This window comes from Salmo salar, chromosome ssa09 (assembly GCF_905237065.1).
Source record: "Salmo salar chromosome ssa09, Ssal_v3.1, whole genome shotgun sequence".
NCBI classification, from domain to species: Eukaryota; Metazoa; Chordata; class Actinopteri; order Salmoniformes; family Salmonidae; genus Salmo; species Salmo salar.
This window is the reverse complement of record NC_059450.1, coordinates 61,151,126-61,166,776: the sequence shown is the minus strand read 5'-3', so window position 1 is coordinate 61,166,776 and position 15,651 is coordinate 61,151,126. Positions and strand designations below refer to the sequence as shown.

At 41.7% G+C, this 15,651-nt stretch overlaps 1 protein-coding gene across 2 annotated transcripts in view; it reads right to left on the bottom strand.

Moving 5' to 3' along the window:
• pdgfc (platelet derived growth factor c) overlaps positions 1-14,030 on the bottom strand; it is a 153,631-nt gene extending 139,601 nt beyond the window's left edge. For both annotated transcript variants that reach the window (XM_045723874.1, XM_014211934.2), the window contains exon 1: positions 13,224-14,030. In XM_045723874.1, the coding sequence (XP_045579830.1) occupies positions 13,224-13,335 (112 nt within the window). In that variant the 5' untranslated portion in view covers positions 13,336-14,030. The remainder of the gene's footprint in view (positions 1-13,223) is intronic.
• Positions 14,031-15,651: the final 1,621 nt, after the last annotated feature.

The following is a 15,651-nucleotide window of genomic DNA, read 5'->3' as shown; positions in this document are numbered from 1 at the left end:
ATTTTACTTCAAAGAATCTCAAATATATTTTGATTTGTTTAACACTTTTTTTGGTTACTACAAGATTCCATATGTGTTATTTCACAGTTTGTCTTCACTATGATTCTACAATGTAGAAAATTGTAAAAAATAAAAGAAAAACCCTGGAATGAGTTGGTGTCCAAACTTTTGACTGATAGTGTATTTCAAAAAAGGATGCGTTAGACAGGATTGCCAATACATACTGACCAGCTCAAAATAGACAGAAGTGTGCTATATGGCAGACTAATCCAAGCTCACCTCTCTGCATGTCCAGCCTACTCATTGTCTCAGCCAATCATGGCTAGCGGGAAGATTGCTGACTTTTTCTGTGGCTTAACAAACTAGGTTCGTAATTTAACCATTTTATTCGTATTTAGATGACATACAAATGTGTTAAGGCACATGAAAGGTCACATGTTCGAGAAGGCATTTCTGAATTTTTTATTAAATAAAAAAAGTTTCTGTTCAAATGGCTCTCCTGTGAAGTAGTGACCCGCGACATATGCCTAGTTTCCTGAAACGAGTCACAAATGTGTTAATTAACGGTCAATTACCGTGAGACCGGCGGTTATTTGCTTGACAATCACCGGCTGACAAAATACCATGACCGCCACAGCCCTACAGTGGTTCTTCCTTTAAAAGTTGTGGCGTTCTGCAGCACAGCTTGTTGGGTGCCGCAGAATTATTTGGCACGTTATTTAAGTGTCAGCCATTGTTGCCAGAACAACGCAATTTACCACAATCTGCCACCATCTACCGCAAACGGTCACGGCATAAGCTCAAAACTTTTAAAGGAAGAAGCACCGTAGTTATGATTATGTTGGTACCCCAGGGCCACAGTATATTGATTACCATCACAGTGCACATAGAATCTGACTCATTACTGGGACTAGCAAAACCTCCAATCTGTTCCAGATACAAGCCAACTCAATGACCTAGGTCTAAATGTCTGCATAATGCCTGCCAACAAGTGGGAGGGGAGACGACACGAACAAACGTTGGTTGTCAAGCTGAGTAGAATGAAAAATGGAGTTTGACAAACAGAGGTGATACATGATAGATTGGGCCTGTCAATGGCATCTCATTAACCAGCAGGGCTCCTGGGCGATTTCAATACTGTCAACGATAAGCGCTAATGAGAAACAGCTGAGCAGATGTTTGCCTTGCCGTTGGGAAGAAAAAAGGCCTACCACCTTTAATAATAGCCGACTGACCTGTCACTCTACCACAACTTATACAGATCGCGATTGGTTGATAAATTAGGCCTCCCTTCAGGCGCTGCTGTTGCTCAATCTTTACCCAGTTGTCTGTCATCCTTTTTTGGGCCCTTACTGCATTATCATGGTAGCTGCGTTTGCACTAGCAGACTATTGACATAGGGATAATAGCCCGTTGCGATTGTTTCCAAATGTAATCACCTCATGATTGATACAATCCTTGTGTTCTTGGCATTGGGAGTGAAAAGCCTGAGACAATGCTTACATTAAAATAAAATATGCATCTGCTGCCAATGTCATTCTGTATTGTCAGACAGCCATGCCTGCCAATGAGACAGACCCAACCTTGCTCTATTAAAATCGGTCCGCTAAAACAATGTGCCTTCATCAAAAAAGGAGATTCCTGATTATCTTGACAGGCCATTCGATCTGCACCGTGCACCACACGTATCTCCAGAACACAGTTGCTCAAATCATCAGTAGTCACAAGAGCTAGCTAAGAGCCCAATGTACATTTTCATTGCATTAGATACCCCCCTCCCAGGGGACCTAGTGTGGGTACTGCGAGGGGCAGCATATGTGTAGTGTACAGGCACAGAGGCTGTCGCCAGAGACTATGCTGGCACCTCCCTCACCATGACCTGTTAGGGTGTGCTGTCCTCACCAACGTTATGTGGAACCCACTGAGTGACTGGGTGGAAGGAGTCTTGTATATTGTGGTGGTGGGAATGTTAAGGAGCGAGCACAGACCAGAAAAGTTCACTCACCTGGCAACAATAGCCTAGTTAGTGTCATGGCTCCCAAAATAAAATGAATGGTCACACAGCTAAATATTTAGTTGCATATCCAACCAAATTGGTTGTACTGTAGAGCCCTAGTCACGTGTTTTTTGTTGTTGTAAATACAGCACAACGGGAGAAAGCGGGAGGTGTTGAGTCCAGCTGTACATTTGGTTTACCTTGCTAGTTAGCTAAGTAAGTGGTCAATTTAATAAGGAGACAGGGCGCCATTCACTAGTACTTGTGCCAATTTTGTTAGCATTCTGGTAATAGACGCCCAATTGGCTTTTTTTGTGTACTAAACCGGTACTACCGTAAATCCTGGGATGAGAGAAGGACGGTATGATATGAAAATCTGGATACCACCCACCCTAACACTCACTACAACGCCCCCGCCAGAACTATAAATCCCATTTTGATCCAGAAAAACATTGCCACCACTGATGAAAAACCCTGGGGGAAACACTACAGAACGTAGTGATTTCTGCAAGATGGGCCAGATGCAAAGTCAAAATTGGCTATAGAAAGAAGGAACAAAAAATGTCTTTTTTGGTCTTAATTTAAGGTGAAGTTTAGGCATTAGGGTTAGCGGTGTGTTTAAGTTTGGTTATGTTTAAAATAAGATTGAAAAACTTTGTGGCTGTGCCAGCTAGTGACCACTCTGCACAGCTGCCTTCAGAACCAGATTCATGTTGATAAATGTATTTTTCAACCAACAAAAATCAAGCAGGTTAGTATCTACACTCAAGCTGGGCAACGTCCACATGTAGCCTTAACCTATAGGGATTTTAGTAGTTCTGGGATTTATCCCCCGGGAAAGATCTAACAGCAGACATAAGGAGAGATGAGACTAAACTAGATAGTTATAGAATATTGTGTTGTAGGGCAGCTGAGCAGACTAAAGTTATGTTGTAGAACGAGTTTCTTATGAAACACATCCCAGACCCTTGTTCTTTCTATTTTGGAATAACTGTGATATGGCAGGCTAGCCAGCTGCCGCTATCCCCAAGCTATGCTCGCTAGCTGCTGTCAGCTTGGCTAAACACACGGTCAGCGCAGATTTTAGCCTAAACATAGAACTGAATTTACAGACCATCAAGATGGCGAGTCAGTCAGGAGGGGAGAAGTCCTCAACTTCAAAACTTCTCACCAAAGCAAAGCTAGTTTAGCTTACCTCGCCATCACTACTCATTAAAGCCCTTGTTTGTTGTGATTGAATGGCAAAGACACACCAAACTACATTTAACACAACTCTCGTTTGGCTTCAGTCATGGCCGCTAGCATTTCTTTATGAGCAATATGAAAAACGAGGCCAGTTCAGTCCCCCTTTAAAAATGGAGTACAACTATGCACGATTAATCTTACTTTTAAACTGTATCTCGCTTCCCTCCTCACTCATTCCCTGACTGACCTACAGTATATGAAGCCCAGCATGTGAGAACAGCTGATGTGTGGCTCCTGTAAAACTCTAACAGTATACAAGCTCCATACGTGACCTCACGAGGCAGTGAAATACATTATTAGTAATCCTTTTCCATGTTCCAACAGACAGCTCAAACTAGCATAGAAACTGCAGTGAGAAGTTGATCTTGCTCTGATATCGTAATTCATATGCAGCAGACTACACATCGCTACCTCTCAGAATTAGATCAGAAATTATGTCAGTTGAAACAACAAATGCCTCAAAATGTACAGGACTTTATGCTGTGTTTCACACATAGTGGCACCTTCAGACTGTTACAGCGGAGGAGAACATTCTAGTGCAGGGTTCTCTTTTTAAAATGATATATATCACACAATAAATATAGATATTAATAACAGATTAAACAAGTTTTGGCCAAGGGATCCATGGAATAAATTGACAATATTATTGTATTACAATCCACAATGCATGTTCTTAACCCTGGGCAACATGGGCCTGGGAGGTTCACAGGGATATTGGTATCCACAGTACTCCACCAATTGTACATTTTTTAACTCAATATCTCTTGTATCCCCCAACATTTAAAAAAAACAAAAACAAATGGACTGTAATTTAAGCTTTAAAACAGCTAACTTCTCTCTCCGCCTCATGGCAAAATGTGTAGAATTACAGGATATTGGCTTTAAAGCTGATTAAAATACTCTGCCCCATGACCAAATACTTTTTTATTTGCTTGACAACTGCAACATTCTCTTCAATGTCAAGTTATGGGCCTTTAAAATGTTCCTTCCTGGGGCCCGAGACTTGGTTCGTTGGGCCTGCACTGCCATGGTCGAGTAGAACTCCTTTTATGCTATTTTTATTCATGAGGGGGTCCCTGATGAATTTGCTATCACAAAAAGGGTCCCTGGCCCAAATAAGTTGAGGAACTGTTCTAGTGGAGCAACAGACGCATTGTTCCCAGACTGCTTGGTTGGTAGTCCTGCCACCCTGGACCATGCCAGAAGTGAGGATAAATTGTTATTTTTTGGTGTGTGGGGGCTGGTGGATGCATACATTGGAGTAATGCCTGTGAAACACAGATTTATTCAGGAAATACATGGTCACAATGGAAGTTGTCAAAAATAATTTATGGAAACGGCAATTTGTGAATACAATAGTCTGAAAGAAAACATATGCTTACATAAAACCAAATTAATTTTGATTTGTCACATGCGCCGAATACAACAGGGAACAGCGAAAATCAGCAGTGTAAAAACCTTTATTTAACTAGGCAAGTCAGTTAAGAACAAATTCTTATTTACAAAGACGGCCTACACCGGCCAAACCCTCCCATAGCCCGGACGACGCTGGGCCAATTGTGCGCCGCCATATGGGATTCTCGATCACGGCCGGTTGTGATACAGCCCAGGATTGAACCAGAGTCTGTAGTGACACCTCTAGCACTGAGATCCAGTGCCATAGCCTGCTGAGCCACACGGAGTAGAAGCTGTTAACCTCGTCGGGCTAGGGGGCGGTATTTTCACGGCCGGATGAAAAGAGTGCCCAAAGTAAACTGCCTGCTACTCAGGCCCAGAAGCTAGGATATGCATATAATTGGTAGATTTTGATAGACAACTCTAAAGGTTCTAAAACTGTTAAAATTTTGTCTGTGAGTGTAACAGAACTTATTTGGCAGGCGAAACCATGAGGACAAACCATTCAGGAATTCTTTTTTTTGTTGAGGTGATTGCTTTCAATAGATTTCTATGTGAATCTAGATTTCTGAGGCATCTGGTTGCAGTTCCTATGGCTTCCACTAGATGTCAACAATCCTTAGAAATTGGTTGATGTTTTTCCTTTGAGAAATGAAGAAGTAGCCCTTTCCTTTCTGGGTGTAGAGCCAAGTGTACTGTTTTGTTTGGGGCGCGTGACCTGGAGCTCGCTCCACTTTCCTTTTATCCGCTATTGAACACAGTTTATCCCGTCTTAAATGTTATAGATTATTTACATTTTAAAATACCTAAAGTTGGATTAGGAGAGTTGTTTGAAGTGTTTGGACAAAGTTTACAGGTAACTATTTAGATCATTTTAGTCATGTTCGGCGAATTGGAACCGGTGTTTTTCCTGAATCGAACGCGCCAAATAAATGGACATTTTGGAGATATAACGACAACATTTATCGAACAAAAGGACCATTTGTGATGTTTATGGGACATTTTGGAGTGCCAACAGAAGAAGATCTTCAAAGGTAAGGCATGAATTATATCGTTATTTCTGAGTTTTGTGTCGCGCCTGGCGGGTTGAAATATGATTGTCATGCGTTTTGTATGATGGGGTGCTGTCCTCAGATAATCGCATGGTTTGCTTTGGCCGTAAAGCCTTTTTGAAATCTGACACGGTGGCTGGATTAACAAGAAGTTAAGCTTTAATTTGGTGTATTGCACTTGTGATTGTATGAAAGTTAAATATTTCATTTTTTTTTATTTCGCGCTCTGCAATTTCACCGGATGTTGTCGAAACGTTCCGCTAGCGGAACCCCGAGCCATAACAGGTTTTAAGGAGCCTTTTGGACCTAAACTTGGCACTCCGGTAGCGCTTGCCGTGCGGTAGCAGACAGAACAGCCTATGACTTGGGTGACAAGAGTCTTTCACAATTTTTGGGGCTTTCCACAGACACCGCCTGGTATATACACTTGAAGTCAGAAGTTTACATACACTTTAGGTTGAGTCATTAAAACTGGTTTTTCAACCACTCCACAAATTTCTTGTTAACAAACTATAGTTTTGACAAGTTGGTTAGGACATCTACTTTGTGCATGACAAAAGTAATTTTTCCAACAATTGCTCACAGATTATTTCACTGTATCACAATTCAGTGAGTCAGAAGTTCACATACACTAAGTTGACTGTTCCTTAAACAGCTTGGAAAATTCAATAAAATGATGTCATGGCTTTAGATGCTTCTGACATCATTTGAGTCAATTGGAGGTGTACCTATGGACGTATTTAAAGGCCTACCTTCCAACTCACTGCCTCTTTACTTGACGTCATGGGAAAACCAAAAGAAATCAGCCAAGACCTCATAAAGAAAAATTGTAGACCTCCACAATCTGGTTCATCTTTGGGAGCAATTTCCAAATGCCTGAAGGTACCATGTTCATCTGTACAAACAATAGTATGCAAGTATAAACACCATCGGAACACGCAGCCTTCATACCGCTCAGGAAGGTGACGCGTTCTGTCTCCTAGAGATGAAAGTACTTGCGAAAAGTGAAAATAAATCCCAGAACAACAGCAAAGGACCTTGTGAACATGCTGGAGGAAATAGGTACAAAGTATCTATATCCACAGTAAAACGAGTCCTATATCGACATAACTTGAAACGCCGCTCAGCAAGGAAGAAGCCACTGCTCCAAAACCGCCATAAACAAGCCAGACTACGGTTTTCAACTCCACATGGGGACAATGATCGTACTTTTCGGAGAAATGTCCTCTGGTCTGATGAAACAAAAATAGAACTGTTTGGCCATAGTTATATTTGGAGGAAAAAGGGGGATGCTTGCAAGCCGAAGAACACCATCCCAACCATGAAGCACGGGAGTGGCAGCATCATGTTGTGGGGACGCTTTGCTGCAGGAGGGACTGGTGCACTTCACAAAATAGATGGCATCATGAGAACGGAAAATTACGTGGATATATTGAAGCAACATCTCAAGACATCAGTCAAGAAGTTAAAGCTTGGTTGAAAATGGGTCTTCCAAATGGACAAAGACCCCAAGCATACTTCCAAAGTTGTGGCAAAATGGCTTAAGGACAACAAAGTCAAGGTATTGGAGTGGCCATCACAAAGCCCTGACCTCAATTCTGTAGAAAATGTGTGGGCAGAACTGAAAAAGCGTGTGAGCAAGGAGGCCTACAAACCAGACTCAGTTAGACCAGCTCTGTCAGGAGGAATGGGTCAAATTTCACCCAACTTATGGTGGGAGGCTTGTGGAAGACTACACAAAACATTTGACCCAAGTTTAAATTGTTTAAGGCAATGTTACCAAATACACTCAATTAGTATGTAAACTTCTAACCCACTGGGAATGTGGTGAAAGAAATAAAAGCTGAAATAAATCAATCATTCTCTACTATTATTCAGACATTTCATTCTTAAAATAAAGTGGTGATCCTACCTGACCTAAGACAGGGAATTTGTACAATGATTAAATGTCAGGAATTGTGAAACTGAGTTTAAATGTTTTGGGCTAATGTGCAAGTAAACTTCTGACTTCAACTGTAGGTCCTGGATGACAGGAAGCTTGGCCCCACTGATGTACTGGGCCTTTTGCACTAGCCTTTGTAGCGCCTTACGGTCGGATGCAAACAGATACTAAACCTTGCTGTAACGCAACCGGTCAGGATGCCTTCAATGGTGCAGCTGTAGATCTTTTTGAGGATCTGGAGACCCATGCCAAATACTTTCACATCTCTTGAGTAATTAATATTCTGTGAACATTTAGCATAGTGACCAGTCCCTCACTAACCAGCTCTGCTCTTCTTGTACCAAAGCAATACTACTTTGTTCCATTCTCTGCAAAATGTAAGCACAGAATTAACAGCAAATGTTGCATCTGCCACTCCCAATCCATCTCTATATTAGAAGCCACTGCTGCACTACATTTTGGTACTTGTTCAGGGTCAAGCTCCTTGTCAATCAACTGCAAGATAACGCCCAAGCCCGGCATATTGACGGAGCAAGACACTTTCAAATAGTTCTCTGAGAGGGGGCGATGACATCTGCCAAACTATGTAGACATACCCTCCAGAGACGGTAACCAAGGTCAAAATTGTAAGTCTAATGGAATTCAGTCTGCTTTCAAAACAGCCAATATCCCCACAGACAGCTTAAGTCCATTCAAGTGCAGGGCTGTTCCAGCAATGTACAAATCCTCAAACACAGCTACAGGTAATCCAAACGTATTCAGTTTGGGAGTGCCAATATGAGCAGCACTCGAGACGAAGCCACCACAAGAATGATAATGCGCTAATTACCCAATAGTAATGCACTGATTATGCCAACAGTAATATTTACATTCTTGAGAAATGCTTTCTCCTCAAGACATTTAAGGAAATGTATGCCTAGACCCATGTAATGTTTTATTTATGTAACACAGTAGTTACATGTAGCCTATTTCACCTCAATGTTTTTGAAAATGCCAATGGATTATGTCAAGTGTGCGTGGCAATGAGCACATAAACCACTGCCAGAAGTGCAGCTGAGAAACAAGAGAGACTTGAGGAAAAGATGCTGCAGAGGAGTAAATGACAGATATTTGCACTGACAGGTAATCCTAATTTGAGACAGACGTACTCATGTCTAGACTGCATCTTCTCTCCCATTCAATGTCAATGTTAGCATTGGGCTATTTACAGTGGCGCGTTTATATGACCAAATTTATGTGCTCTTTATATTTTTGTCTCCTCTGGGAAACTATGTGCTTGGACTCGGTGCTCATTTCCATACTGAATAGATTTTCAGCTGTAGGCCTAATCCATCGATGAAATAGCTAAAGAAGTGCTCACTATATTGCATGTGCTGGAGCAATTGTAGGCAGCTGATAACATTCATTAAAATCTACTGCTATCTAAGAATCTCTCATGAATTGATTTTTCAATGAGGCATTTCATTTTGCAGCAGATAAGGAAAGAATGTTCTTGGGATTGGTTGGCTCTGTGTCTCAAGACAGTTATTTGGTCACTGGTTCACAGGTGGAAATAGGCAAATTGTTACATTGAAATGGTCCACGCTGAAAACATAAAAACTGTATTACGTACATGTCACTGCTATTCATAATTTCCATGAATCCATAATTGGCATTGACAATCAGCATGCTGGCTATAGTTTGGGGCTATAAGGACTTGACTGGTAGATGAATTAAAAGTGGAGAATCCGCAGGTGTTCCCTATCCACATAGTATAGCAAGATTATTCCACTTACTATTTAAAGGACACAAAGGGCATTTATTGTGATACTAAAAGAAAAGCACGCACATTACACACCTTTGGCTGGATGGGTGACACTCCTCACAGGGACATATCGATGACAATGTCAAGATTTTGGAGCTGCATACTGACCTCAAGAGGACATTGATTCTGCTGAAAACAATAGGTCCTTACAAAGTATGTGGGGCAATGTTGATACTGCAAATGAGAGAGAAGCTACTGCCTGCCTGGAGGCTTTCTCAGCCAATGCAGAGCTTAAAAAACTGTGACCCAGTTCCCTTGAGAAACTCCCTCTTGCCTGAGGAGAATGTACACTCGCTGCCCAAAATGACAAACAGCAGGCAGGCAGGGGGGATGTTCGCTTGCCAAATTCAGTGCTCCGACGTTCAAGTTGTGCTGACAGCAAAAATATAGACACTGTTAGTCCTCACTTGAGACTGAAGTGGTGTGGGGGAAATAAGTCTACATGGACTGCTTGTGGTGACGAGACAGACTTTAGTGTCTCAGTGCGGGAAAGCGCTTGTGTGGTCAGTATATTTTCAGGTCTATTTGTATTGCAAGTTACTTTACTTAAAGTATCATTAAATTAGCTTTTTTTTCTCAACTAGACCGTAGTTGTCAGTGTAGGCCAACTACTTTAGTGCGAGTAACTGTACATTAGTTCTTTAAGATTTGTCAATTTACAACTTACTCTAACTGAAAACAACTTTTCCCAGAGAAACTTATATTATTAAAGAATACATTTATATTCCAAATCCTTTTGGTGCCGTTTCACCGGTTTTACAGCTATACCGTAATTTCCAATTAAAAAATAAACTACTATGGAAACCACTTAACACAACAACAGACTGGCAATGTGAATCCAAGCTGCCAAGCTGGTAGCTGTCAACAGCATGGGCTAACAGCTATATAAACCACCCTAGTAAGTCCAGCCAGCAAATGTTGGGTAATCATTGCCTGATAGGGAGAGGCGTTACTTCCTAAACGGAGCAAAACATGCAATATGCTGACTTCAACAAATCCCACGCCACACAAAAGACTATGGCTTTGATGTGAGGAAATTATGCTTGGCTTTGTATGAAACTGCACAGTAGAGTAAGTAAAAAAAATTACATGGAGAGGTTTGGTCAAATCTCCAGATACATATGGGCTAGACTAGAGATTGACTTGAGATTTGCACCAGTAACATGAATTTTGATGCAACTATCCATTGACATCAATGCATGAAACTAAAGTTCCACTTCCGTGCATACATCTCAAGTCCTCGGTCTGTAGCGAACAAACATTTCACCCCATGTTTTTCTCCCATTACGCATGTTGGTTACATATTGCCTGTTGACTTGTTCTTATTGGGACCTTTTGAATGCACACTGCACTTCTCTATCCCCATTCCCCAGACATTTCACATGTATACGTGAAAAACTGCACATTTCCCTATTGGCCTGTGAACCCTGAGGTAATATGTACATGCAGGTAGCGGAAGAAATAACTAGGCAATCAGGACAGATAATAAATAGAGTAGCGTGTGTGAAAGTGTGTGTGTGTGGGGGGCGTCAATATGCATGCGTGTGTGTTGTGTTTGCGTGCGTTGGAGTGTCAGTGTAGTAAGTGTGAGTGTGTGGGTAGAGTACAGTGAGTGTGCATAGAGCCAGTGCAAGAGGGTTAGTGCAAGAAAAAAAGGGGGTCAATGCAAATAATCCAGGTAGCCATTTGTTAAACTGTTCAGCAGTCTTATGGATTGGGGGTAGAAGCTGTTCAGGAGACTTTTGGTCCCAGACTTGGTGCTCCGGTACCACTTGCCGTGCAGTAGTAGAGAGAACAGTCTATGACTTGGGTGGCTGGAGTGTGGCTGACCAAAAGATGATATCCTATGTATCAGGTTGCATAAAAAAAGTCAACAGCAGTTCCCTTGGAGAAAGTTATCATAGTAGGACTGCTCTAGCAACCAAGCTAAGACTGATAGTGGAGAAATTGCACTAGCTACCAAACTGAGACTAAGAGTAGAGGGACCGCACTAGCAACCATGCAGTGACTGATAGACATCTATAGAGTCATCAGCCATCCGCAGCCAAGACTTAAATTACCCCAGACCGTAACTCTCCCAGCAACCACCACTAAACATGCCAGACAGGTCTAGCTTTTCCAGCAGACCAATATCAAATTGTGGCCGAGCATCAGCAATCATCCACACCGGAGCTCTGGTGAAACACTCACACATCAGAGTCAAAGGTTACCGCTAGCCAGGGCCTTTATTCTCATTCCATGTGTGGCCACTGTTTTAAGAGCAGGTTTTATGGTTCAACACCCCACTTGTTTTTCTCCATGGCCAGATTGATTAGATGGGGATCCTGGGACAAGGCTTTGATCATGGGCCCCACAGGGCCCAACAGAAGGATGACACTTCCTGCCCTTGACCTCCATATGCTAACATGTAGTTAAATCAGAGATGAAGTGGTGAAGCGAGAGGTTTCACTCTCACCAAAATAGTCCCAATGGGTTTCTATGGGTTTAATATGTAGACCTATGCTTGTCGCCTGCCTATTGTTAGGGCGGAGACATGAGCATCTCATCATTATAAACAGATCTCTGGTTAAACGCAGATAGAGGAGCCGCATGCCAGTGGCGGATCTAGACCATTTCAACTGGGGGGGCCAAGCTGGGGCCAGTTGTACATTAGACGTTATTGTTGTCATATCGTTTTGCATGTGGTACGATACTGTTGTGTTCCGCCTAAAGCCGTCCCTCTAGAAAATGTGTGGGTTAAATTAGTGGTCTGCGTTGCCACTGTCTAATAATGGATGTAAAAAAAGAACGATAGCAAAAATGAGTTATCTAAAAATTATTTTATACTCCACATTTAGGGGGGCCACAAGGGGGTCCAAAATTGTTGTCACAGGGGCACTGCCCCCCCCAGAACCGCTAGTGCCCGCATGCAGGAAAGTTAAATATGCAAATGAGCAGTTTGGGGTGACGTAGAAGAAGACAACGACTGCTAAAGCTTAAAGTAGAAAATAGAGTGCCATATGAACTGCCACAACATGAGGGGGCTGTGTATTACAAAACGATTTGGGGTTTGTAATGACTTGGTAAGGATGCTGGTAAGTGTAGAATAAACAAAGTTTTAGAGAAAGTGATTCAGTGTCAGTGTGAAACAAAAACCTGCAAACTGTTTACATAGAATACATTAATGATGGACAGAGTATATTGCTAGGTCACGTTGTGTATGCTTCATCAAATAATGTTCAATTAACTGCAACACTACCTGGGTGCAAGCGCATAGGCTATATATGCATTTACGCATGCACACACACCTCATCACAACAAAACAGCTTGATTCCAAGTTGCACATGCTGGAAAGAAATAATTCATACATGGGTCACCATGTTTTTTTTTTACTTTAAAAAGGGGAAATTACTAAACAATTTTTTATTTGACAGTCTAAATCAGTGGGGTTCAAAGGGTAAGTAAATTACATCACATGGAGTGCCTACCACTGAATGAATGGAGCCTTTTATGATCATAGAGAACCTCAGGGGACATGATATTTCAGAGGGTTTTCCCCCTTAAACACACATGGGCACACTTGAAAAGGTCATTTCCACTTCCCATCTCGGATAATGCTGTTTGAACTGAATAAGCTATTTATTTATTGCTGTTTAAACTCAAGCAAGATGCATCTTAAACCTGCTCCTCTTACAAAGCACATTAGTTTATGAGCAGCAATGGATATGTGAGATTCTCAACACCTTTATTTACAACTCAAACTATGTTAAAAGTGAAAACTCTACACACATTCCAAAACACGCAACTTACCGTTTTGTTCCTTTAAACTTGGTTGTTGGAATTTGCTGATGTGACTTGATTCAGCTTCTGAGCCATGTTTTTGGAGAAGCGATACAAGTAGGATTAAGAATGGAAGGATCATTTGGATTAGTGGCAGAAAGCGATTACAATGCACTGTTCACGGGACGTTTTCTATCACCATGCACAACAGTTGTTTGGACGACACCAATGTTGTTTTGGAGACATTTGTAGCGGATAAACGCAGAGTAAAATCCACATAACCTCATTCAAAAACGGAGTCCTTTGAGAAAAACAATGTACGTCATAAAAATCCTGTAACATCCACAATCGGAAAATGTTGACACTAATGGCCGTTTTATTGGTTCGGATGCGCACCTGTTGGCTTTATGGAAAATTGGCTTGGACGTTAGAAAATTGCTGCTGCGCTTGAAATAATTTACATATCCAGCTTGAAGTTCCATCAAATGAAACAAATTAGTTATATATTGAGTGAAATATTTCGTAAATGCTGAAATGAACAACTTTTTTTTGCCCAAGGAGAAGTGTGATACTGTAGCCTGCCCGCGACGTTCAGTTTCCAAAATCTCTGCCGTCTGCAATTCCAGTCCAAAGATTAGCAGGCATTAGAATAAACTTCACATTCATCGCAGATACCACGAGAGTGCAGCGCAATATGATACAATTTGTAAAGTGGATGATATTGCAGAGCACACATGACTCCAGTTGTTTGATGAGGTTGCTGAAGACTGGAGCTATTAGCTGTCGCTAAAACTGGGACTACCGTATCTGTATTTTTGGAGAAGCAGACTGCCAACTGACGACACAACAGGTGCTATACATAAGTAAACTTCTTACCAAAGGAAACTCCCCAGGAAGTTAACTATTTAGTTGCTGCAGCTCTCCTGGTGCATGGTGTTAGAATAACTTCTTACACTCCCCACATCTGTGAAGTCATTAAACAGATTTTTCTGTTATTTTTGTTCACAATTCCCTGACAAAGTATGTCTACAATAACAAACCATGTGTGTCCATAATGTGTAATGCATTGTACCTGTATTTAACTATTCATTTAATTCTTATCTACTGTAAATTAGATAATTAATCTATATTATGATCACATCATAAATTAAATAAACCAGATTTGCATAAGTACAGCAATAGGCCACAATGCAAAATAATGTACAAAATAAGTTAGTCCTCTTTTCCCCTCTTTGTTGACCTACCAGTTGCTTTTATGCTAATTCCTTGTGATATCATGCCATTAAGGGTTAATATCGATTTAATATTGGCAGAGGAACTGTAGGCTACACAATAACTTTCCCATTTCAGCAATGTGAATACTGTAACACACCCTGGACTCATTCCTTAATCTCACCATCATTGCCCAGAACTTTTCATAATGGGCAAGGTAAAACAATGCCTAATGCCTCTTGGGGGAAATGTTTAAGAACGCTCAATTTGTCATATCAAAGCTGTAGACACCACTGTTACCATTCCCCCTTATGTTCCCAATTTCCGCTCTGCAATACAAAGCTGTACCTCATCATGTGCGTTTCATGTGGTTACTCTCATCTCATTGTCAGTGGAAAGTGTGTGTGTGTGTGTGTGTGTGTGTGTGTGTGTGTGTGTGTGTGTGTCCCTGTGTAAGTCTAGCAGCAGACAAAACAATCAAAGGAAGTTGCAGACACATTGAACCTATTTACCAAGACACATGATGCAATGGCAGAGCAATTTAGTCTTGTCTCACATTTCTGAGATATTACAGCCTCAAAGGAAGGCGAAAGGAAATCTTAAAGATGGCTCCACCTGAAAGGTTTTAAGGTTTTTAATCCAAAATAATGGCGGATAAGAGATTGCATGACTGTGATACACCGGTTGGTGTGTTGCCCCCATGGAGAGTGGCATATAGAGGTCCTCTTTTGCCTGCTGAATGGGCCAAGTCCCTTTGTGTAAAGGAGAGTATCACATTCCACCCCTGCAAAAGCCTGCAGCAGATGTCAACACTTCACATTGTGGAATCTTTCTCTCTCTCTCTCGTGCACACACACGCACACAATCAAGCATGCACACAAGCAGACATGCAACCTCTCTCTATGTCTCTCGTGCACATGCAAATGCACACACTCAAGCATGCACACACGAACACATACAACCTCTCTCTCTCTTTCTCTCTGTCTCGTGCACACACACACATGCATGAGCACACGCATGCACACACGCACACATACACCCCCCCTTTCTCTATCACACAGGCAGGCACACACAGGCACACACTCTTTCACCCCTGGAGGTTTTGTCTGTGAAAGCTTGGTATTTTGTCTCCCTGTCCACATTTGATTGCTGCTTCCATGGTGGTCTCGTGAAACACAGAGGGTTTGATAGAAAAAAAATCATAAACACAGGAAATTAGAAACGAGACAGACTTTTTGGTCCCTGC